The sequence below is a fragment of the Lutjanus erythropterus genome, chromosome 7 (assembly GCF_056507025.1).
Source record: "Lutjanus erythropterus isolate fLutEry1 chromosome 7, fLutEry1.hap2, whole genome shotgun sequence".
NCBI lineage: Eukaryota > Metazoa > Chordata > Actinopteri > Lutjaniformes > Lutjanidae > Lutjanus > Lutjanus erythropterus.
Window position 1 is genome coordinate 35,487,294 of NC_139323.1, and position 23,418 is coordinate 35,510,711.

The 23,418-nt window shown below is 43.7% G+C and overlaps 1 protein-coding gene across 1 annotated transcript in view; it reads left to right on the plus strand.

The window, feature by feature from the left end:
• LOC146324311 (discs large homolog 1-like protein) overlaps window positions 1-23,418 on the plus strand; it is a 156,359-nt gene that overhangs the window by 43,194 nt on the left and 89,747 nt on the right. The window contains exons 5-6 of the mRNA XM_084723625.1: window positions 939-1,280; window positions 6,144-6,266. Of these exons, the coding sequence (XP_084579751.1) occupies window positions 939-1,280; window positions 6,144-6,266 (465 nt within the window). The remainder of the gene's footprint in view (window positions 1-938; window positions 1,281-6,143; window positions 6,267-23,418) is intronic.

Here is a 23,418-nt window from a genome sequence, read left to right on the forward strand (position 1 = left end):
TCATGAACTGAAACTAATATGGCAATATGGCCCTAAAATAATGTAATTGTAATCAGGTTATTAACGATATTCTTGACGATATCTGCAGGATGTTTAGCTCTCCTCACACTCAACCAGGTGCTTCTGATTGAGGTTGCATTGCTCCTATTTGTTCTTACAGTCCTCCTACACTTCTTACATTATTAATGTGGTTTGTTCGACGTCTTCTGTAACAAAACCACATCAATGCTACTGAAGCCACTTCCCTTTTGGAACCAGCTCCTCCACCATAGAGCTGCTATCAATGTCACTTTTGCTTTCAGACATGCTTGTTGTTGCTGTTTGTAACAGTGTGATGTCATTTTGTCAACAAGTTGTAATACTGACATTATCAGAATGAATGATATGAAATGACAAACCCCTGCTCAACATCTGGATGTCTGTCTTTGAGATGCTTTGCTTAGTTTGAAGTATTTACTCCCTTTGTCGGAAAAGTTTGATGGCGCTGTTCGCAAACTAAATTTATTATTAATCCCTGACGATGTGCCTCAAATGCAAAGTACTTACATACACGACTCTGTACTGTTTTTGTGTCTTTTCAATGCTGTGCTGTTCGAAGTGCAGCTGTTGTTGTAGAGTTTCGGCATCAACTTGGTAACAAACTGGGTCCTCGTGACATTCCTACTCATTACACATGCATGCACATACACTCATACATGTACACACACTCTCTGCTGTGCTCTTTTATGCTTTGCACTAATCCTTTCATTTTTCCAGCTGGACTTAATCTTCTGAACTAACCTCTTTTCTTCTTCTGTCTTTTTTTCCCGCTTCCTGCCTACCTATCTGTTTCTCGTCCCAACCATCTCTGTTCTCTTTTTTCTTCTTTCCTCTACTGCGTCTTCCTTCCTCTCTTTTACCATCTGGTTTCCTCTCATCCTCCTCCTTCCTCACTATAGAAGTATCGGTATCAAGAAGAAGAAGGGGCATCACCAGGTGCCCCGAAACTCCACCAACACCCCTGCCATCCGCACCCAATGGGAGTAGCCAGAGAGCTGAGGGACGGAGGGACCCTGGGGAGGGAGGGGAGGGAGGGGAGAGAGGGGGGGACCTGGAGGAGAGAAGGAGGGGGCGCCGGGACCATGGAGAGAGAAAGGGAACGGTCACTGGGGAGGGACGGATCTCTCGGCCGCCACTGTGACCTGCGGGGCGCGGAGCTGGTGCAGGTGGCGGAGCGGCAGCTGTCTCAGATTCAACACGTTCACGGATACGTCACTCACACACACATCACGCCCGCTCAGGTAACTCCTGCTGGACGTCTGTGATCTTACGCACGCACGCATGACACTGACACTGTCGATCTGTTCCCCATCACATCTGCTTACCTGTTTAGAAACACATTGCTCAGGGCTCACCAGTCTGTCTGTCAATCCATATGTCAAAATAACTGCTGCCAAATGCTGCATATTTAGAGCCAGACGTGAAGCCTTCAGCTGATTGTTATGTTTTGACTCAAAGCCCCAGTGAGCTCATAAATTTTGCGCTGTATTGATACATAATTAAAGACTTACAGGGATAGTCTCAATTGTTCATAATTGAAATGACAGCCCAGCTTCCCTTCCGTACTTACAAAATATTAATATTGTAAACAACCACCTAACTGAACCAGCAGAATATAACATCGTGTTACTTCTGTTTGATTTGCTGTCTGGTGTTGGTGTCGGTAAATCAATTTGGGATTGAAAGCCAATCCCAAATCTGTTTATCTCGGCCTGCTACTAATTTGTTTCGCCAGTTATGTTTTGAGGGAAATGTATTCGCTGCCTGGATTATGTTTTGTGGAAACAAAAAGCAAAGCACTTTGATACCAGAAGGTTTGCATCCCATGAGTGGTCATGCTTAAAGCAACACAAACAGTTTAGTTAGGGTTAGGGAGTGATTGTGGATTCAGTTAAATATTAATAAAGTAAACACAATATTTCTCATGCTTCAAGTCACAGTTGACTATGACCATATTTCAGGGCACAACAGTAATGTTTTTAGACATTTTGGCAAGTGTGTTAAAAATCTACTGGCCCAAATAAAAGTTCCACTGGCACTGATTAAGACATAACTTTATACTTCTACCTCACTGCACCTCAGAGGCAAATATTTGCTGGCTTTTTTCTGTGTTTTGATAGTTACTTTTTGTACTTGTCTGTCCTTTCTCATGGCACTTTGTTGGATTACAACAAACTGGACAGTTCATCTGTGTTGAGTTGACATTCTAAACCAAGGTGTGTGTTTTTCTGCAAGACCCAATGAATGATATTTTATGTTTTGACTTGAATGTTGTTCTGGGATTGTTGGCTAAACAAGTCAGTCTATCTTCACACAGCGCTCTGCTTGTTTCCTAAGGACAGACAGACAGACAGACACAGACAAAGCAGAGCAAAGAGTAGACGTAGTAATGTCACTTGCAAAGCAAAGGTTATTGATGTTTAAATGAAATGATTTTTTAGTCAGTCTGGCAGTAAATGTACAGTGTAGGGTTGCAGTAGAGTCAAGTTGAGCTGTTACATCACCACATTACCGTGTACCCCAGGAAGGTATGAAGGAATGAAAAGTTGAAGTGGAAATAGTAAGACAAAAAAATGAAATACACCGGCAATGAATCTTGAATTTTCTGATACATTTAGAATGAACATTTTGCAGTCATTAACAATGTTTATTAAGAGGCTCACAAATTTAATCTGGGCAGCAGTGCATTTCCTTCAAAATCCATTTTCGGTCGCAAATAAGTAGTTTACAATCAGTGATTTCTAGTAGACAGGCTTGTCATTCTTGTGTGTCTTTTTTGTGTGCTTCACTTCACTCCTTTGGGAACCCTGGGCTTTTGAAACTTTTTTTTTGCACGCCGATGGTTAAATTATAATGCAGTCAAGCTTAAATTAAGCCTGTTTGTCATAGTCCCTGAGAAGATGACATGTTGGAGATAAAAGGTTTTTAGCCACCAGCAGTGATGCTTCATGTCTACTGTGACTGCATAGTCATTTATTCAGAATTTGGTCCAATATCAGCTCTAATACCATCCGCTTCTATTTCTGAGGCTCTTGGCTTTACAGTGGTGAAGGTGGCAGACGCACCTCTCCTTTTAAGTTCAAGTACAGTCAGAAGTCAGGGGACCTGTTTCAATATGGTTCCAGAATTAGATAGGTCTTTTTAAGCGCTTAGAAGTCAAGGATACTGGCCTAAATTTCCTTCCATGCACAGAGCCTTTCTTTGTATCAGGAGAATACTTTTGCAGAACTGTGCATGCAGGGATTCAGTCGAACGCTTGTCCCATTTTTTAGTAATGAGGCCCATTACTATCTCTGTTCCACACTCGGTCTGTGTCTGTCTGGCTCCCTTTCTCTTTGTCTCCCTTTCTTTTCCCCCTCTATCTGCCTCACACACGCTTATAATCGCACGGCGGAGCCTGGTAATCTTTTTATTTTGGTTGATTGGGCTGTATCTGTCTGCAGATTAGTGCTTACATCACAGCACTCGCACAGCTCCGGCCACACACACTTGTTTCCCTGCTGCACATGCACTCGCGAATACACACACACCTCATTATGCTCCATAATGTGTATGTTATCTTTTGTTGACACTCCATTTTATACTACCTTTTTTGAATTGGAGGTTTTATTGCAGTCTGATAAATCATAATTACGGTGTTTTATATGTGAGAACAAAAGAAGGGTCCCAGTCCATTAAAATTACACAAGAATATGCAAATTAAGAGTATCAAATTTCTTACTACCCCATCAATTACTTGGTAGTAAAGAAGGTGATCAAAGGGCCATTAACACAATGGTTTTCTCTCATTCTCTCAAGCACAACCTCAGTTTTTTTTGAAGCCATAAACACACAAGAGGCTTTAAAACAGCTGACAGAAATTCAAAAATAAGATTTATAATGACAAAGGATTCCTTTGCTTCTTTGATTTCCTCGTTTTCTGTCTACGTCTCCTCGTCTCTTCTCTGTCTGTCGTCTTTGTATCATCCCCCCTCTGATATGTCATCCTTTCTAAATTCTGGCATGAATGATTTATGTAGAATTTTATTAACCCAACTCTTACGTTGTCAGTAGTAGTGAGTGCATTTTTTTTCTGGCTAAGTTATGACAGCCCTCGGCACGCTGCAATCAGTCGGAGCTGAGGAGCGTGTGTGTATTAGCGGTGCGTCAGTTCCAAGTCATTATACACCGTCATTCGCTTTGTCTCTGCACTGACTCAGTCATCAGTCAACACCACTTCAAAGTTTGTCTGCTGGAGAAGCCCTGGACAGAACTGAAGACGCTGGTGTTGTCATTGTGATGGAGGAAATGTTGGTGTGTAGCTCCACCGTGTGGATGGATACACACTAAACATTTCAGTGTTGAGGGGCATTTAAGGCCCAGACGGGCGCTTTTCTTGATGCAACTTTCCATGACCAGCATCATCCACTTCCATCAATTCTTCTTCCATCCATCAATTAATAAAGCTTTCTATCTGATGCTTTATGGCAGTGATCTTGAGGTTGAGGCTGCCATCTGTACTCAGCCTCATATCCTTTTGTTTCATGGTCATTATGGCGTAGAGGTGTCAATATCTTGGCCCTTATCATCATCATCATTATCATCATCATCATGAGAATCACTCTTTACAAAAAGATCCATTTCAGCCGCTCATCACCTGTCTGACTGTGTAAAATCTCTGCTGACGTGTATGTGGTGAATGTGTGTGTTGCTGTTGGTATATTTGGGTTTTTGGGTTATTTTGAGAACTCCGCCTTCCCAAATGGTGTGTGTGTGTGTGTGTGCATGCGAGCGTGTGTGTGTAAGTGTGACCACAGGTGCTGGATCTGGCTTGCTTCTGTATGACAGATGGACCTGCCACCTTGTTCTCCCCATGTATATGTTCCCTTCTCTTCCTCCCTCCTCACACACACACACACACACACACTGACATTTTATCCTTCTTCCTTTCTATAATGGATCTTAAGTGCACATTTGTGTTACTTCTCAATACATAATTTAAATAATCCATGCATGTATAACCTCTTGCGTTGTGACGTAACATATGTATTTTTATAAACAGTGTTCTCACAACTTGATTTATTCATCTTCATCTACTCCACCCCACAAAGCTAAAATGCAGATATTTGGTCAAAATTTAGTTAAATGCAGAATCTATTTTTTCTTCACCTACCATGCTATGTGAAAAATATTATTCCATAGAAATGTGTAAGTGGAAAATACAAAAAGAAAACACAGGGAATTGTTTGTTATATATATGGCAGTAGATAAATTCACAAAGGACAGAAATGTTGCACCAGATAAGCAACAGTTCTAAGAAAAGCTATAGCGATATAAACTGCCCAGCCCTAAAGCAGAGCCTGCTCAGAAGTGATCAAGATTAGAGCTTTGTTTTCGAGTTTCCATCCACACAGTCCTACTTGCGATGAAGTTGGCTGACTTAATCACAAGCAGGGCTCAGCTGTCAATCATAATGTGAAACTCACTTTTTATAGCATCACATAACTAATGAAAACAAAAGTTAGCATGATTAGAACTGCCTAAAATGAAATGAAAAATATGTCTGACTTGTGCTTTGACATTTTAGTTTGGCTCATGTCTTATCTGTTAACATAGAGGGGGCGGGGCTTATGATTTATATTGCAGCCAGCCACCAGGAGGTGATCAAGATGTTTTGGCTTCATTTTTTTTTGGGAGCTTTCATGTTGTTCAGCTTATATATGTCAAAGCACCAAACTGTAATATCTGACTTTATCCGACATAAAATTAATGTTACAGCTTATCTCAACTTCCATGTTTCTCTGGTTACTGTTATCTGCCTTCATGAATATATTTATTATGATTGTAATGTTTGAGTTACAATAAATAAATTAATGTTCATTGGTGGTCAGGGAAACATAGAGTTGGATATTTGCACAGACACAATGTGTGGACATGCAGCTGCATTGTCTCCGTTTATTTTATAAAACTTGGAATCTACAAAAAATAATATTATACAATATTATACAAGAAGATAACTGTTACAGTCTGGATGCTGTGCAGTGCATGCTGCATATTAGTGTGCCTCTGTGTGTGTGTGTGTGTGTGTGTGTTGCACCATGCTGAGCTCTGTCTGTACATCGTAGGTAGAATCACCTGAGGTTCCCTTTGATGACGAGGCGTGGCCTCATCCAGAGGGAGAGAGGCTGAATGAAGTCCCAGCCCCGCCTTTCTCCTCCCTCTATTCGCAAAGCCACGCCTACTACCAGGTAACCCCGCCTCTGAGCCCGTCGCATGCTGGCACAGTTTTGTTCGTTTGTGACATGTTGGTTTTCAGTCATTTCTCGTCTCTGAAGTTCATGTTATATGTGCATGCAGATCTTTTTTTTATTAATTATTTTTGTGTTTTGTGAGACAGTTCTGCAGATTACCCAAGATTCCTTTATTTGTTTAAATTGTTGTTGTTGCATTGGTTGATATTCACAGACATCATGCCTCAACACCTCACACAAACATTTTAAGGTGTTTTAATGTGGCATTTTAACACCAATAAATTGTTAATAAGACAGACACCCTTAATAGGACACTCTTCCTCTGTGCAAATGGAGCTAAAGTGCCAGAGGTCTCAGTGGCAGATGGTGCAAGAGATGAAAAACTGAAGGAAAAATAATTTGTTTATATTCTTAGAAAGAGGAGACATAACTTGAGGGGAGGCAGTTGAGGTGGAATGGACATGTTTAATATCTCATAGAATATCTTAAAGAAGCTTCATGGTTTCATTTAGAGGAACAAAAAGTTTGAGACAAAGTATGTATCTGTAATGTGTCTCTGTTTACAGTAATTATACCTTGCAAGATCATTTATATTACAATGATTTTCTCATCATACTGACATTTAAAAAATGCCACATGTAGCATCTTTAAGAGACCGACTCTGCAGCATGCTCACTCTTTGCTTTTATCTAAATAATTAACATAAATCTTCACCGTAACCTTCTGTACCACATTAATCTCCTGAAGCCAGAACACCTTTGTATCTTTTAGTTTTGGTTGTCTGGACCACAGAGCATGCTAATACTGTGATGGTTGATATGTTTCTGTGTCGTGACAGTTTGTGTCTATTTGTACCGTCCACATGGTCTGACACAGATGTGATGTGGGCAACTCAGGACTCAGTAGTAACGTTTGCCAGGTTGCCTTCAGCTGCTCATCATCTGTCTGACTATATAATACCTGCGCTGATGTGTATGTGGTGTTGCTGTCAGTATATTTGGGTCTTTTGGGTTATTTTGAGAACTCTGCCTTGACTTAATTGGGAATCATGTTTAGAAACTGACAACTAGTTTTTGACCTTTGTTTGCCATCAGTGGCGACAAGATCTTAACATTCAAAATAGACAGCAAACAGCAAAACGTGTATAATGATGAATAAATTTGTTGCATTATTGATCGTTAAATATTGCTGTTACAGTCTGAACCAGAAACAGACGCTGCACGTGCGTTGGTGTGTTTACTCGTGTGTTTACAGGCATCTTGTTTTTAGAGACAATGGTGCCGCAAATTATTGGGGAATTATTTTTAGCAGTCTGTGAAGAACATGACAACCGCTGCACTACTGTTGTTTAGTATAACAGGAACTGAGGGTGGACACCTTAACTGATAACACCGAGATTCAAGTTTCACACAAAACACAAACTATAAAGAATTTTATTTGGTTCCTATAATAAAACTTCAATTTTATGTCACATTTTCATTAACAAACTTACATATAACAATGACTAAAAATGGCAAACATATATTTACTGTTTTGGCAAACACTGATGCCTGTTTGCCAGCCTGGCGTCCACTTTTAAAAGTTGGTGTTGAGCCCTGCAATCACACAAGGACCTGTGAACCTGTGTGAAATCCCATCTACTAGAACTGAATAAGATCAAAAGGCATCAGAAAGCATTTATTTTGGCCTGTAACTTAAAACTTTTCACTCAGTATCTTCTTTGCTGCCCTGTTCTGTTAATTGTCAGTCTGAATTAATGATATTAATAAGAAAGGAAGCTAATAAGAGTACAGTAGTTAATGCATCTCTCCTAGTTTAGATGTAGTTGCAGTTTGTAAGCTGCAGGGGGCAGCAGAGGCAGCAGAATATCCACCATACTGCGAGGTACCTGCACAAATCAAGATCTGACTGAGCTGAATTCATCAAACTGTTTAACAGCAAGCATCATGAAAACAAATAACTGGCAAAGAGGCTCAATAAATGAAACAGGAAGGCTTATTGTTATCAGTATTGGCAAACGTGTCAGAGCGTTTATGGTAGACTGAAGTGGAAATGCTGCCTACACCGCAGCAGCATAATTGGCTTTGCTTAAATAACTCCACTGACAAAAATTTATATCTACTGCTGAGGCTGAATGAGGAGAAACAGTAAAGAGCCACTTGCTCGTCTTCCTATACTGTAACACACAAACAATAAGACACACATATAGGGCACTCACAGACCTCTTAGTCATTAAGCTAATGCAGATAATTAGGAAGGAAGGAAAGACGGAGAGGGCCAGCGAGCGGCGAGAGATGGGATAAAGAGAGAATTACAGGCAGACAGACACAGAGACAGAGGGCAGATTTGTTGTTGGATGTTAATCAACCTGTCAGTCAGGCAAATCACTCCTCCCAAATGAACCTCCTTTCCCTCCTGCTGATACAGTAATAGAAATTAGGAGCCAGTAAGACTTTTTCACTGCACTTACTGTAATGTTTAATAGGTGTATAGTGGATTCAGTGTGGAGGCCCACATGACTGACAGTAGACAATCAAACCAGCTGCTGTATATGTGCACAAAAATTCTCCACGATTGTTAAAGACAGATAAATGTCAACCATTCACTGCACACTGAGTAGCTGATAATCAGCCAGATCAGACACCATTAGTAATCAATACACACATTATTAACCCATTTATCAAACCAATAGCTAACAGCAGTCAACCTTGTCAATACAGAAAATAAATAAATAAATAAATAAATAGACATATTAATGGTTTGGATTCAACTAAAACTCCCTGCATCCTTCAGGGAATATATTACACCAACCTCCCTTTAAGAAATTTGACATATTAACAATTCCTCACATGTCAGTAAAAGCACAAAACTCTAAAAACAGAAGATAAAAGGCATAAAATGTTGACAGTCTTCTTGTCAAATGGGCAACAATAGACTTCATCAAGATAAACAAACTTTACATTTTGTCGTCTCAACTCGTCAGCAGCCTCTGCCGGTTAGCTGCACTATTTTAGTCGGAGGACAGTGTTGGAATAAGAGGCGAACCGTTTCACAGATTAAGATTTCTCACTAAAATACGTGCCGGTGATGGTATTTTTGCAGCTATTATCAAAGTAACTACTCGGTTTGTTGAGTTGTTTGGTGCTGGAGAAAGCACACCTACCTTCATTATATTAAATAACATGTTTGATTTTATCAGAACTTCAAGATCAGAAAAAAAGTTCAGCTCAGACTGAGTTTTATAACATATGATTGAACACAGAGGTTATTTAACCTAGTAGAAAAGCACTTAGAGAGCACATATCTCCGCCAAGGTGTTTGTTTTTTCTCCAGTGACATTTTAGGTGCCTGTTATGTCTGTATATTTAGTCATGGCGCACTGTGCAGTTTAATAACACTGAGTTTGTGCATGTGCAACAAGTTCAACGATTTGCCAAAGACAAGTTAAAAAAATATGTATCCACCCTGCGATTTGGAGCCACTCAAATTTAATGAGCTCTTCCTCGGCCCATGCTACCTTCATGAAAATCAGGCCAATAGTTTTTCTCACAGATGAACAGACAGGCAAACATGCATCACCGAAATCATAACCTCCTTGGCGATTAAAAAAGTTAAAACATTAAAATATCAACTAGGCTGATGCCAGTAGCATTTAAAGGTCAAGTGTGTAAAATTTATGAGGATTCATTGGGAAAATACAGAAGAAATCAAGTATGAGAATAAGAATAATTGTTGTGTTTTCATACCTTAGAATGAGCCCTTTATCTGCAGATATAAATGGAGGCTGCCATGCTGCACCACGCGAGAGAGGGCCTTTAGCATTTTGTGTGAGTTTTGCAGCCATTGTAGGTTCTCCTGCGTGCTTGGAAGGGCAGAGTGAGAAAAAGTGTTTGCAATATGCACGCTTGCCGCTAGAGAAATCACAGACACTGGTCAATTTTGTGAGTATTTATTTGTGCATTGCTGCCATTATTATCCTTCCTTTAGACAGATGGTTAATTTCAGACGTTTAAACCTGCAATGACTGATATTTTAAGAAATCTGGCAGTTTATATTCTGTGGTGTACTTGTTAGCAAGCAGTTGCCTATTTATGCACTGAGCAGATATAGAACAGCATTATCTTTTATTTAGAGTTGTGTTTCTGTGTACCTGGTGGAAGTGAGTACATTAATCTGTCTCTTTTAGCTCGGTTTTGAACTCATTCAACTCCTGAGGGAAATATCTGGCTCTTCAGCTGCAAAATGCTCCACTATATACACCAACCATGCCTGTCTGCTGGTTAGTGTTGAGCAGGTAGTGTACAGGGGGATTTTAGTGCTTTAAGACAGTGAAGTTTCAGCTAAACAGATAAAAAATGAACGGAAACTTGATATAAAGGTCTGTAGATCCAAGTGGGGCTGCAGAGAGGGATGATGATTCTCTGTGGGTTCATCACTACAAGTGACACCTTTCACATTGCAATTGTCACATTTCACATTACACAGAGTTTGCAAAATAATTTGATCGATTCCCATTATAAAAATATTGATTGTGGCGGCTTTAAATCACAAAGTACAAAGAATAACCTGTGCTGCATAGCTCAGAAAAACACCCAGCCAACTCCCAAACACGATCAGAGAGGCTTAATATTTTTCCTGGTCTACTGGGATGCTCCTTTTTGCTTGAGCCGGTGCTTTGCAGAGATTTATGTCTCTTTCTCTATACCCCCAGTATTTACCAGGGGAGTCTGACGTAGCTCTTCAAAATGGTCCTTACCAGAATGTGAAAGGGATCTAATGGAAGGGTTGGGGGGGAGCCAAAATGGTTAGGAACCACCGGAATAGACCGCAGTATAGATCTGCATGGCGTCTGGTTTACAGTGCGTCTTGCTGCACTGGTGTCCCTTTATGACTGTTGACAACACAAAGCTGATAGTTATTACAGTTTTATTGAAAGCCATGTTAAAGTTAAAAGTGAGCTAACACAATGTGACAGGGCAACAAACAATCCCTCCAGGAGGTTTTAGAATTTTTGTGGCCTAAAATGCCTGATTTCACTGCAGTTTTTCTTTAAAAAAAAAGTGCAATGCATGTTGGAATGTTAAATGCATTTTTTGCATTGAAATGCCAGAGCAAGTGAAAATTGCATTAAAAAAGTTGCGTTTTATTTGTATAATTCATAAAAAATCAAAGGCAGGTTGTCCCAGGCAGAATAAAAAGGCACTTGGCTGAGTATTTTAAGTAACCTCCAACAAAATATGCCTTATTGTATATTTGCACTTCAGCGTATTCTACAAAAAAGCAAGATCTTTTCGCAGCTCAGACTCAGTCAAAACAGCAAGCACAATAATATTAAATATAAAAGGACATAGAGCATTGATAAATGACAATAATAAAGTCAAACCGTATGTCCTTTTCAGTACCTGTGACAAAATAAAAAATAGTAAACGATAAAACACTGAGTCAGCTCATTGGGATGTACATGTATGACATTTCTGCAGGAGACTGATATGACTGGTGGATCTAGTTGGAAGCTACAGTGATTGTTAAAATTTGCAGAAAAGTTGTGGTGATTTGACAAAATTGTAAGGTCATGCAGGATTCAAATGGGTTGGTTGAACTTGGTTGGTTGGACTGAATAAAAGCGCAAATTATGTTAAGGTTGTGGTTGGCCACATGTCTTACTACTTCTAAACCTTTGAAATCAATTGTTAGCCGTCATATATTTAAGTACAACCACTTCTAAAATCAGTAGGGAAATATACATAACTGCATTGATACTGGGTTACTGTGACAGCGGGGTCAGACTGTCTAGAGCCTGTTGAGCTGGGACACAAAATAGGTTGTTGGTCAGTCTGTGGTGGGACCACAGCCAGGGCAGAAGATAAAACAGTTATTTTTTCTCTCTCTCTCTTTTTTTTTAAAGTGAACACAGCATTTGTATGCTAGGCTATCACTAGTCCGGCCTACCTGTGGAGGATGGGAGGGCAAAGTTGGCTCTCTCAGCAGTCTGACATTAAACATGCATGATGTGTGCTTTTATTTAATTGGTGCTGAAATATTAATAGAGCTGGCATTCACTGGCTGACATTTGACTGGAGAGAGAAGAAGAAAAAGTGAAAGAGAGAGAGAGGGAGGCTCCTGAAGGCTGGGTTGGAAGTGATGTGGCCAGTGTGTCAGTGAATTGTTGCTGTGTCAGCTGACACGTCTGTGCATTGTGCTTTTTGTTATGGTGGCTGGCTGCAGACACACTGACTGTAGAGGGTGACTGGCAGATGCTAATGATATGGCTCCAGTTGTATTTATGCTAGCTGCGATGATAGCTTCTTACTGTGCATTCACACTGTGGGCAGCATGATTGATGCATTGCTCTGTCCTTGGTGATTGTGGGTGGCGCAAGAAGCTCAGGTTGCATTAGTGTCGTGTTCTGCGACTATACCGTTTTCACGCTGCATATGTGTTGTTTTAGAACAGTGGTTGGAGCAAACTGGGACGTGGCTGGGGTATAGAACCATTGCTGGAGGTCGTGGATGACCAGGTGAAAAATATGGACTGAAAGTGTGCACTCCACTACCCATACTACCACACTATTTATATACTAAAAAAAGATGTCATAGTACATAGTATGTCAGTTACCAAAAATATTAGGATGTGCTACAGCAGATTTTTATGATGCTATCATGCTGACCTTTATTTCACTAAAAGTCAATGTGGCTCCTTTTCAGTTAGTTGCTTCTTTTGTCAATGGTAATGATTGAAACAAAAAAAATGCAGGGCGTGATAATTTCACTCAATGCATGTTTTTAGCTTTGCTAGGCTAGCAGCGCAGCTGAATCAGTCCACCACTTTGGTCCAGACTGACTACCTTTCATCTAGTGCCATCATCAGGTCAATTTTAATGCTTCCAATACTTTGGTTTATGACCAAATACCTGCAGAATCAATGACATTCCCATCAACCTCAGATTAACTTTTTGTTTAGTGCTAGTTAGCGAAGGTTAGCATGCTAACATACTAAACTGAGATAGTGAACATGTTACACAAATATCTAATAGGATAAAATGGTGGCATGATGACATTTTATATCCAAAAGGTCAAAGGTCATTTGACTGTGACATCATACCGTTCAGCTCACTGGAAATCATACATGTCAATACAATGATAATTTATATTTTGGCAAAGAATTCCTTCAAAATCTTCACTACATACCTTACATGAGTCTGGACAGACACGGATGTTAACTGAAACCTGTCTGGCTGTTGGAAGCATGTAGCCGCAAGATGGTAACTCTAGTCTGGTGTTTCGAACAACTTGATAGTAATGTGTGAATTGTTTAATGGTTTGAATGCCACTTTAGGTATTTACACTGAGATAAAATACATTTAACTGATTTAACTTATGGTGATTTAAGAGAAGGTGGAGATACTAAGACACATTTTGCAAAAAAAAAAAAACACTGGACAGTTTGAGACATGCAAGCTGTTAGAGGCTATGGAGCTCACGTTTGCACTAGCAACTTTGTAGCTAGCTAACCAAACATTAACGTTACTCTGTCTCAAATACGTAACTGATATCTTCTCCTGTCTTGCTGCCAGTTATATTTTCCTATTTTGTCATGACTTCATCTATGGTTTGTTTCAGCAGATTTCTTACATTTATTTTGTCAGTTAGGCTACTTGGCATCCTCCGCCTAACAACCGTGTTAGCTAAACTAGCTAACAACTGAATAACTAAATAACTGTGTCATAAAATAAAGAATGCTAGGTGAAGTGTAATCATGTGTGGTATTACGACTGTAACTGCTACAAATTCCTTAACAATTAGGCAAGATAACCTAAGGGCTTTATGCAACGCGTCGCAGTAAACCCCTTAGCATAGAGAAATATTTCGTGTAGGGGATAAACTTCAGGTGGTTTATGCAACTGGGCACAAAGATTGCACACTGACTTTCTTGTGGTGTGGACATAAGATCAAAATGATAATTCAGTATCAACTTTATGAATTAGTTAATATCTGTAGCTTCTGTAGTCGTGGAGCAGCTTGGCCAGTCTGTAGCTACTTTATATTCAAACTGTTAAGTGGTGGTTACTGCTCTGAAAATCACTCTCACCCACTCTGTTTGCCTGTCACATAAGAGGCAGCTTTCTTAAGTTAATGGAAAAAAAAAAGCATAAGAAATCTCAGTGACATCTATTCAGATCTTAGGAAACAACACATTAGTCAGCCAGTACCAGGTGTATTTCAGGACTTGAAAAAGCTGTTGCCATAGATACAGTTCCCAAGGAAACACAGGAAGAGGCTGTGACAGGGGTCCTGCTCCACCTATGGCTAATCCTGAGGGAGGCTATGATAGCCGTGTAGGCTAACTGTACACCTCAGACACTGGGGGATACTGCTGGAAATAGCTGCGTTTAGTTTGTGGTGGAGAGCTGGTGATTGCAGCTAAAGCCAGCCTGACTTATGAAGCTAGCTGCAAGCCTGGCTGCCCTTTCACTTGGCTTGCCTATGGCCCAGACATGCTAGCTAATTCAGAGCTTAAGCCTCTAGGCCTGTGCGCCAGGCTTCAGGGATGCTGTGAGGACACTTGCTAGCCTGGTTGTGTACTTTTCTCCTCTCCTCTCTGCTGTCTTCTCCTTTCTTTTATCTCAGTCGGTGCCCAGCAACAGCCTGTTGTTTTCCATTCTGGAGTCGTGCTCCATGCGTGTATGTCTGTGTGTGTGTCTGTGTGTTTGTGTGTGTCTGTGCATGAGAGAGAGTGAGTGAGAGTGTGTGGGAGAGCTGGGTGCTGCAGTGTCTAGAAACAGCCTCAGGAGAAGATCTCTCTCTGCACACACACACACATTTATACACAAACACACATGCATACACATGAACAGACAGTAAACCTATTATCTGATGCATACATGCATCATAGCTTATATTTATTTGCTAATATAAGCTAATAGGGATATAGAAAGATATAGCTGTGATTAGGGTACTGAATTCTGTACTTTCAAGGATGTAGACTAAAATACGTTGGTACTACTGGACACCAATTCATATCAAATCAATCTGTGCCAAATCTTGATACCTGGTAGCACATCTAGCTGAGGGAGCAAAAGAGGGTAAAGAGAGAAAGAGAGAGGGATGTTAGCCCAACAACTTGTTCAACTCACAGTGAGTCAGGACAATACAAGTATAGTTAAACTTTTCAAAACTCAACACAGACAGCACTTACTGCATTATTGTTACGTGAAATACAAAGCTGAAGAAGGCAAACCTGAGCTTGAAAGCCAAGTCCCCTGAAGTGGCTGCAGCTAATGTTAGCATGCATGCAGCTAGCATCTAAATAGTGTAACCTTTCATGGATAACAAAACTTTAAGCGAGGCATCAAAAACTTCATCAGCATCTTCTATTGATTAATTAGTTTGTTGGGCAAGTTTTTGCTGTAGATAACTGCTCTTTTTATTGAGATAACTGTCTTGGTTAGCTTAGCATTTTTACTAGCAATAGCCAGCATGGGCTGTATCAGAAACTCCTTACCAATATGCTATTTATAACGCTACTACATTGTGTGAAATTTATTAGTATGTCTGCAACCTTAGTATCAAACCAATATTTGTGAATTACCGACTAATAATGGGGAAATGTTACAGTATCTAAGTGCAGCGGTGCTAATGATGACAACAGCATAACAGGAAGGATGTCATATGTGCTTCCTTCACGACACAAACAACAGTGTTGCCCTGGTGACAGACTGACAGGGTGCAGGTTGTAGAGATGTAGAGGCAGAAATAAATAACAGAATATTTGAAATAAATAACTATGTTGGCACTGAGAAGTCTGGACTTATTTCTTTACAATAGAAATTGCATTTTTGTTATTACAGAAAGAGTAAAGCGCCAAAAAAAGGGGTACTGTTGGGTACAGGTACCGTCATCTGTACTGTCCTAACTAGAAACATACCTGTTTGAACTGTACTTCAGTATGAATTGTTGTTACCGGGTGAAACTGGGTGACATGTCTCTCTTATTGCACTCTTGCTTCCCCCTCTCTCTCCCCCACACACACCTCAGCACACCTACACACGCACGCACACACACACTTATCTCATTATCTGTTTGGCCACCACTAGCGTTCAGTTTCTTCTTCTGTGGCATTCAGCTGTTTTCTACCTCGACTCCTCCTCAACCTGCAACAGGCATCATCACGGTTTGTGTGTGTATGCATGTCTGAGTGTGCGTGTGTGTGTGTGGTGGGGACTCTGTTATGTCATTGGCTGGCTGGAATGTAGGGGCGTGGCTTGTACCGGTAACGATATCTGACAGTTAGAGAGGGAGAGAGGCGTCGGGTTGCAGCTCCAATAAAAGACTGGAAAAGACAATTTGCTGAAAGACAGACAGAGAAAAGGAGAGAGCAGGTGGGCGTGGAGTAGGCTGAAAAAAGAGAGAGACAGACAGAATACTGTACTGAGAGAGGGAGAGACGGGAAGAGAGGAGAGAGTGAGACTTGGAGCGACATCACAGATGTAGGAGGGAGGGGAGGAGAAACAGAAGAGTTGCAGAGTGATTCTTCCAACCATCCACCTACTTCAGATGCTCTCCTCCTCGCCGCCTGCATCCTTCCACCTCCCTCCTTTCTGCCGTCCAGCCGCCCATCCCTCCCTCCCTTCTTCCTTCCATATTTAATGGGAGCGCACAGTGACAGAGGGGAGATTGACTGGTCATCTCCTTGGACTGGAGAGGAGGAGGAGGAGGGAGCGAGAAGGGAGGAAGAGGTGGGGTGGACAAAGACTGAGAGAAAGAGTGAACTCCTTTAAATAATCAATCCTCATATCCTGTCGCCGCCTGGCTGGCCCACACTCCACAGCACTCTGTCTTCTCTCTGAAGAAGAGAGGAAAGAAGGGAGATTTTGGACAACCAGAGATGAGGCTGCTGGACATTTCTCCTGGATAGAGAGAAGATGGGATGATGGACAAAAAAGACAGAAGGGTAGATGGATTGACGGGTAGATGGATGTACAGTGACCCCGACGGACCAACTCCAACTCTAAGAGGACTCTGTCTACCTGCCCTGCACTTTCTACCTCCTCCTCCAGCTCCTCCTCCAGCTCCTCCTCCTCATCTGTCCATCTGCCAGCTGCTATCTCACTCCTGAGGGAGCTGAAGAAGAGAAAAGGGAAAATAAAGAGGTAATAATTAGAGAAAATGATTAAAATATCACCACTGGCAACATAGTCCTCAGCAGAAACAGAACAGAAGGAAGTGCTGGACTGTTTGACAGCAACACATTCAGAAGCTTGAAAGAAAGTGAAGTGACTAAGAGATGAAGCCGCGGAGAAGCGCTACAACATGAACTCTATCTTGTCTGTCTAAAGGAAGAGCAGACAGCAGAGACGATGAACTATATTTTCGGCAACAACACCCTGTACCCCCGCAGCGCCAGGGTAGGCGGGGCGTCCGGGGGTCAAGGGGCGGGGCTAGGAGTCAAACAGAAGCTGGGACCCAAGCGGGGCTCCTCTGAGGAGCTGGCACCTCCCCACACCTCGTCCCCCTCCACCTCCTCTCCCGCCTCCTCCTCCCCCTCCACGTCCTCCTCTCGCTGGCAGCAGCTCCTCATGTTCTTCTCCAGGAGGAGTGCTTTCACCGACTGTATCAATGCCGGCCAGGTAACGCACACGTCACACACTGTGTATGTGGGTGTGTGTGTGTGCGCGCTTTATGCTTGAGGGGTGGTGGTAGGGGATCAGGGTGGGAGGCTTGTAACTTAAGCTGGGTTTTTGTTTTGTGTGTGTGTGTGTGTGTGTTGTGTGTGTGTGTGTGTGTGTGTGTGTGTGTGTGTGTGTGTGTGTGTGTGTGTGTTTGTGCATACATGGGGCTGATCATTACATTAGCAAACATTCTCTAGTTTCAGTTTCTTCGCCAAAGCAGTCAGAGGCAGCAGGCAGTTTTTTTTTTTCTAAATTGAAGTTGAAGCGGCTCTCTCTCTTTGTGGTTGAGATTTTTGATAATGTTGTCATGGAAATGAGCCCTGGTGTAGTGTATGAGACCCAGAGAGCCAGTGTGTTGCCATGGCAAAGCCATCATTTAGCTGGTGATTGCGTTTGCACTTTGGCAGTCCAGTGGCACTAGATGAGAAGTCCACAGTGAAATCAAAATCTTACCATGGAAGGGGAAGGTGTGTGGCTGACCTGAGAAGAGAGGAGTCACCACATATTTATATCGTTTCTTTGTTTTATTTTGGCACAATTAGTGATAGAAATCATACATAATATAATGTTTATATATAATGTGGCGTCCTAGCTATGTTTTTGTTAGTGTATAACCACCTGAAAATTAAAATCATGTTGTTACCTGAGAATGAGTCATTTATATCTACAGAGAGAGCAGGTCCACCATGTTGCACCACCATGTTTCTGCTGCAGCCCAGAAGGGCCTTTTGTGTTTTTCCCGACTTAAACCGTCACCCTAGGCTCTCCTATATGCTTGGAAGGGGAGGGTGCTGTGAGAGTTCAGTTGGTTGCAGTCTGCAACCTCACCACTAGATGCTGCTAAATCCTACACACTGGTTCTTTAAATGTGGCAGTATATGTGTGACAAAACTACAGCGAGCAATGTGCATGTCCTCAAAAATATAAGTATACCTATGACCTCTGTAGAGATATTAGATTGAGACAGCAATAACTGTGACTGGTCAGTTTGGGCTGTTAATCGCAATTGCAATGAAATCGCAATATGGCCAAGTGCAATATCTAAATTGTAGAACCAGAACCAGGAACAGGACCAAATGAGGCACTGTAGTGCTGCATAGGTGACCTGGCCTAAAAATCTTGTTCTCCAGATGAAAGAAAACATATTTATTTGGTACAGACCTCAATAAATATCACATCACCATCACCTGAATAGTTTATTTTTTTCAGTGAACATGAAATGCAAAACTGATCATTTCTGCTAATCACAATTTCAGTCAAAATAATTGCAATGAGTTTTTTACCGAATCATGCAGACCTACTAACACTACATGGGAAATGGACTGCTGATGAAAAGTGTCTGTTAGCTAACTAGGTGTTACGTTCTGAGTTTTGGCCAGGACCCCGGATGCAGAGAACAAGATAAGGGAAGTTTTTCAAAAAGATTTATTGTTTCACACAGGGCAAAAAAAACAACTAAAGGCGAGGGCAGGTGCTGGACGCGGTCGGCTGGCTGGCGCAGCTGAGCAGGCAGGAGGAGATCCGTGCTGGCGTCGGTTCAGGAACTAGTGAGCTGCACACACGGTCGGGAGGAGCACTGAAGGCTGCACAAAAACACTGAAGATTAGAGCCACGAAAAAACACCATAAATCCACTAGGAAATTTGCTGCGCTACGTTACCGACTGCGACTGAGACTGAATAGTCCGGCACAGGAGTGGTGACTTGGCCGAGCTCAAATAGCAGGGGGAATGTGATGATGAGAGCCAGGTGCGTCTCATTAGGCTGAGCCAGCCAATGACTGCCGCCGCTGCCACACACACTGCCCTGGAAGGAAAACGGGGGAGGGAAGGGGAGACAAAGAAAAAAAAAGGGAAACACAACGCAGGCCAGACCAAAACACCTACAACCATGACATTACCCCCCCCTCAACGGACGCCACCCGGCGGCCTGCCAGGCTTGTCTGGAAAGGCCCTGTAAAAGTCATTAATAAGGTCTGGGTCCAGAATCAATGAACGGGACACCCATGACCGTTCTTCTGGGCCATACCCCTCCCAGTCCACCAAAAACTGGTATCCTCGGCCCCGTCTGCGGACATCCAGCAACCGCCGGACAGTGTAGGCAGGGTGGTCATCAATGAGCCGGGGGGGTGGAGGGGGTTCGGCCGGAGGGCACAGAGCACTGGTGGACACAGGCTTCAGCAGGGAAACGTGAAAAGCCGGGTGAACATTAAGGGCTGCAGGCAACTTGAGTCTCATCACACTGGGATTGATTACCTTCTCAATTTCAAAAGGACCGATGTACCTGGGGGCTAGCTTCCTGCTCTCCGTCTGCAGAGGGATGTCGCGTGAGGACAGCCAGACCTTTTGACCCGGCAGATAGTGGGGGGCAGGAGCGCGACGTCTGTCCGCCAACCGTTGGTTGCGAGCCGCAGTCCGCGTGAGAGCCGCCCTCGCCTCACGCCAGACCCGACGAGCCCGCCGGAGGTGCTCCTGTACGGACGGAACTGCCACTTCGGTCTCCTGGATGGGGAAGAGGGGAGGTTGGAAACCCACAGAGGCCATAAAGGGGGACATACCTGTGGCTGAGCTGACAAGGGAGTTGTGGGCATATTCCACCCAGGGGATATGGGTGGACCACGAGGCGGGATGTCTTGAGGTGACGCACCGAAGAGCTGACTCGAGGTCCTGGTTGGCCCGCTCCGTCTGGCCGTTGGTTTGAGGATGGTACCCAGACGAGAGGCTGGCCGACGCACCCAGAGCCTGGCAGAAGGCCCTCCAGACCTGGGAGGAGAACTGCGGACCCCGGTCCGAAACGATGTCCTGAGGTATTCCATGAAGTCTGAACACATGTTGGACGAGGAGGTTGGCAGTCTCTAGGGCTGAGGGGAGTTTGGGCAGAGGAACAAAATGCACAGCTTTGGAAAAACGATCAATAATGGTAAGAATTACTGTGTTACCCTCTGAAGGTGGGAGTCCAGAGACGAAGTCCACAGCGACATGGGACCAAGGGCGATGAGGGATGGGCAGTGGACGTAGGAGGCCAGCAGGAGTCTGGTGGGAGGATTTGTTGCGGGCACAGACGGAGCAGGCGGAGACATATCCCTTGGTATCTGATGTTATGGTGGGCCACCAAAAACTGCGTCGGAGCAAGGAGAGGGTGCGATGAAACCCTGGATGACAGGCAACCTTGGAAGCATGTCCCCACTGGAGCACAGGAGTCCTGGCAGAGGGTGGAACGAACATCCGGTTGGGAGGGCAGCCCTCAGGAATGGGTTGATCTTGTTGAGCCTCCTGAACCACTTGCTCAATCTCCCACCTGGCCGCCCCCACCACGCAGGAGGAAGGGAGGATGGTCTCTACAGGTGCGTCTTCCACAGGAGGAGTAAACTGTCGGGACAAGGCGTCTGGCTTAACATTCCTGGACCCAGGGCGGTAGGTGAGGGAGAACTGGAACCGGCCCAAGAACAGGGCCCACCGAGCCTGCCGGGAGTTTAGCCGTCGTGCCGATCGTAGATAGGAGAGGTTCTTGTGGTCAGTCCATACCATAAAAGGATGTGTGGAGCCCTCCAACCAATGCCTCCACTCCTGGAGAGCTAAGACCACAGCGAGAAGCTCCCTGTTGCCCATGTCGTAATTCCTCTCTGCCGGGGTGAGCCGGCGAGAGAAAAAGGCACAGGGGTGCATCTTGTGGTCTACTGGGGAACGTTGGGAGAGGACTGCTCCAACACCAGAGTCAGAGGCGTCGACTTCGACCACGAACGGTAGTGCGGGATCTGGGTGGGAAAGCACCGGTGCAGAGGTAAACAGGCACTTTAACCGGTTGAAGGCAGCGTCAGCCGCCTGAGACCACACAAAGGGGAGCTTGGAGGAGGTTAGCTGCGTGAGTGGGGCCGCTACTTGGCTGTAATTACGAATAAACCTCCTGTAAAAGTTGGCAAAACCCAAAAATCTCTGGAGATGTTTTCTGGTAGCGGGGACAGGCCACTCGGCCACCGCTTGGACCTTGGCAGGGTCCGCCTTCAACTGTCCCTTTTCTACAATGAACCCCAAAAAACTGACGGATGAAACATGAAACTCACATTTTTCAGCCTTCACAAAGAGTCTGTTCTCTAGCAGTCTTTTCAATACCAGTCTTACATGCTGGACATGTTCATCAGAGTCTCTGGAAAAAATCAAAATGTCATCTAAATACACAAACACAAACCTGTTGAGCATGTCTCTTAAAACGTCATTGATCAGTGCTTGAAAAACGGCTGGAGCGTTGGTTAGGCCAAAAGGCATCACGAGGTATTCGAAATGCCCGAGGGGGGTGTTGAATGCCGTCTTCCACTCATCCCCTTCCTTAATTCTGATGAGGTGGTAGGCGTTGCGAAGGTCTAACTTTGAAAAAATGGTTGCCTGGTGCAGAGGACCAAAAGCGGAGTCTATCAGAGGGAGTGGGTACTTATTTTTCACTGTAATGTCGTTTATGCCTCTGAAATCTATGCAAGGGCGCAGGGTTTTATCTTTCTTCTCGACAAAGAAAAACCCTGCTCCCACTGGGGAGGAGGAAGGGCGGATGAGCCCCGCAGCTAAAGAGTCAGTAATGTACTGCTCCATGGACTCTCTTTCTGGTTTGGACAGGTTGTATAACTTTTGGGACGGAAGGGGGGCTCCAGGGAGCAGCTCAATGGCACAGTCATAGGGCCGGTGTGGGGGAAGAGAAAGAGCTTTGTCTTTGCTAAAAACCTCCTGGAGGTCATGGTACATGGGGGGAATGGAGGACAAGTCAATAGGTTTAGGTGGCACAGGTGACGAGGAGGCGCTGGGGGGAATGGCTGAGTGAAGGCAGTGGGAATGACAGAAAGTACTCCAATTGGTTATGGCAGAAGCGGACCAGTCAATATGGGGGTTGTGCAGCTTTAGCCAGGGGAGACCCAGAACCAGAGGTGATGTGGGAGATGGAATAATTAACAGAGAAATTACTTCCTGATGATTGCCTGAAAGCTGCAGGGTCATAGGAGCAGTACGGTGGGTAACACTAGCAAGTAACTGACCACTCAGAGTGAGAACGTTCCTAGGCTCCGGGAGAGGCTCAGTAGGAAGGTTAGCTTGACTACACAGTTCAGAGTCAATAAAATTGTCATCTGCTCCACTATCAACCAGTACTTGCAGGGGTATCGTGTGATGTGGGAGTCTGAGCATACCTTGCAGTTGAACTCGGGTGGAGGGTGAGGAAGAGGAGATGGTACGGCTCACCAGCGCCCCTCCAGTGGCTGATGAGCCTGCCCTTTTGACAGTTGTGGACAGGTGGCGAGGAAGTGGCCAGGCTGGCCACAGTAGATGCAGAGCCGGTGCTGGAATCTGCGCTCCCGTTCCGCGGGAGACAACCTGGCTCTGCCCAACTGCATGGATTCCTCCTCTTTAGGGGCAGAGGAAAAACCCGGATGAGGAACTGGGGCTGGAATGGGGGTGAGGTCCCGGGAGATCCCGCGTGGAGGAGCGGACACAGAGGGGTGGTTG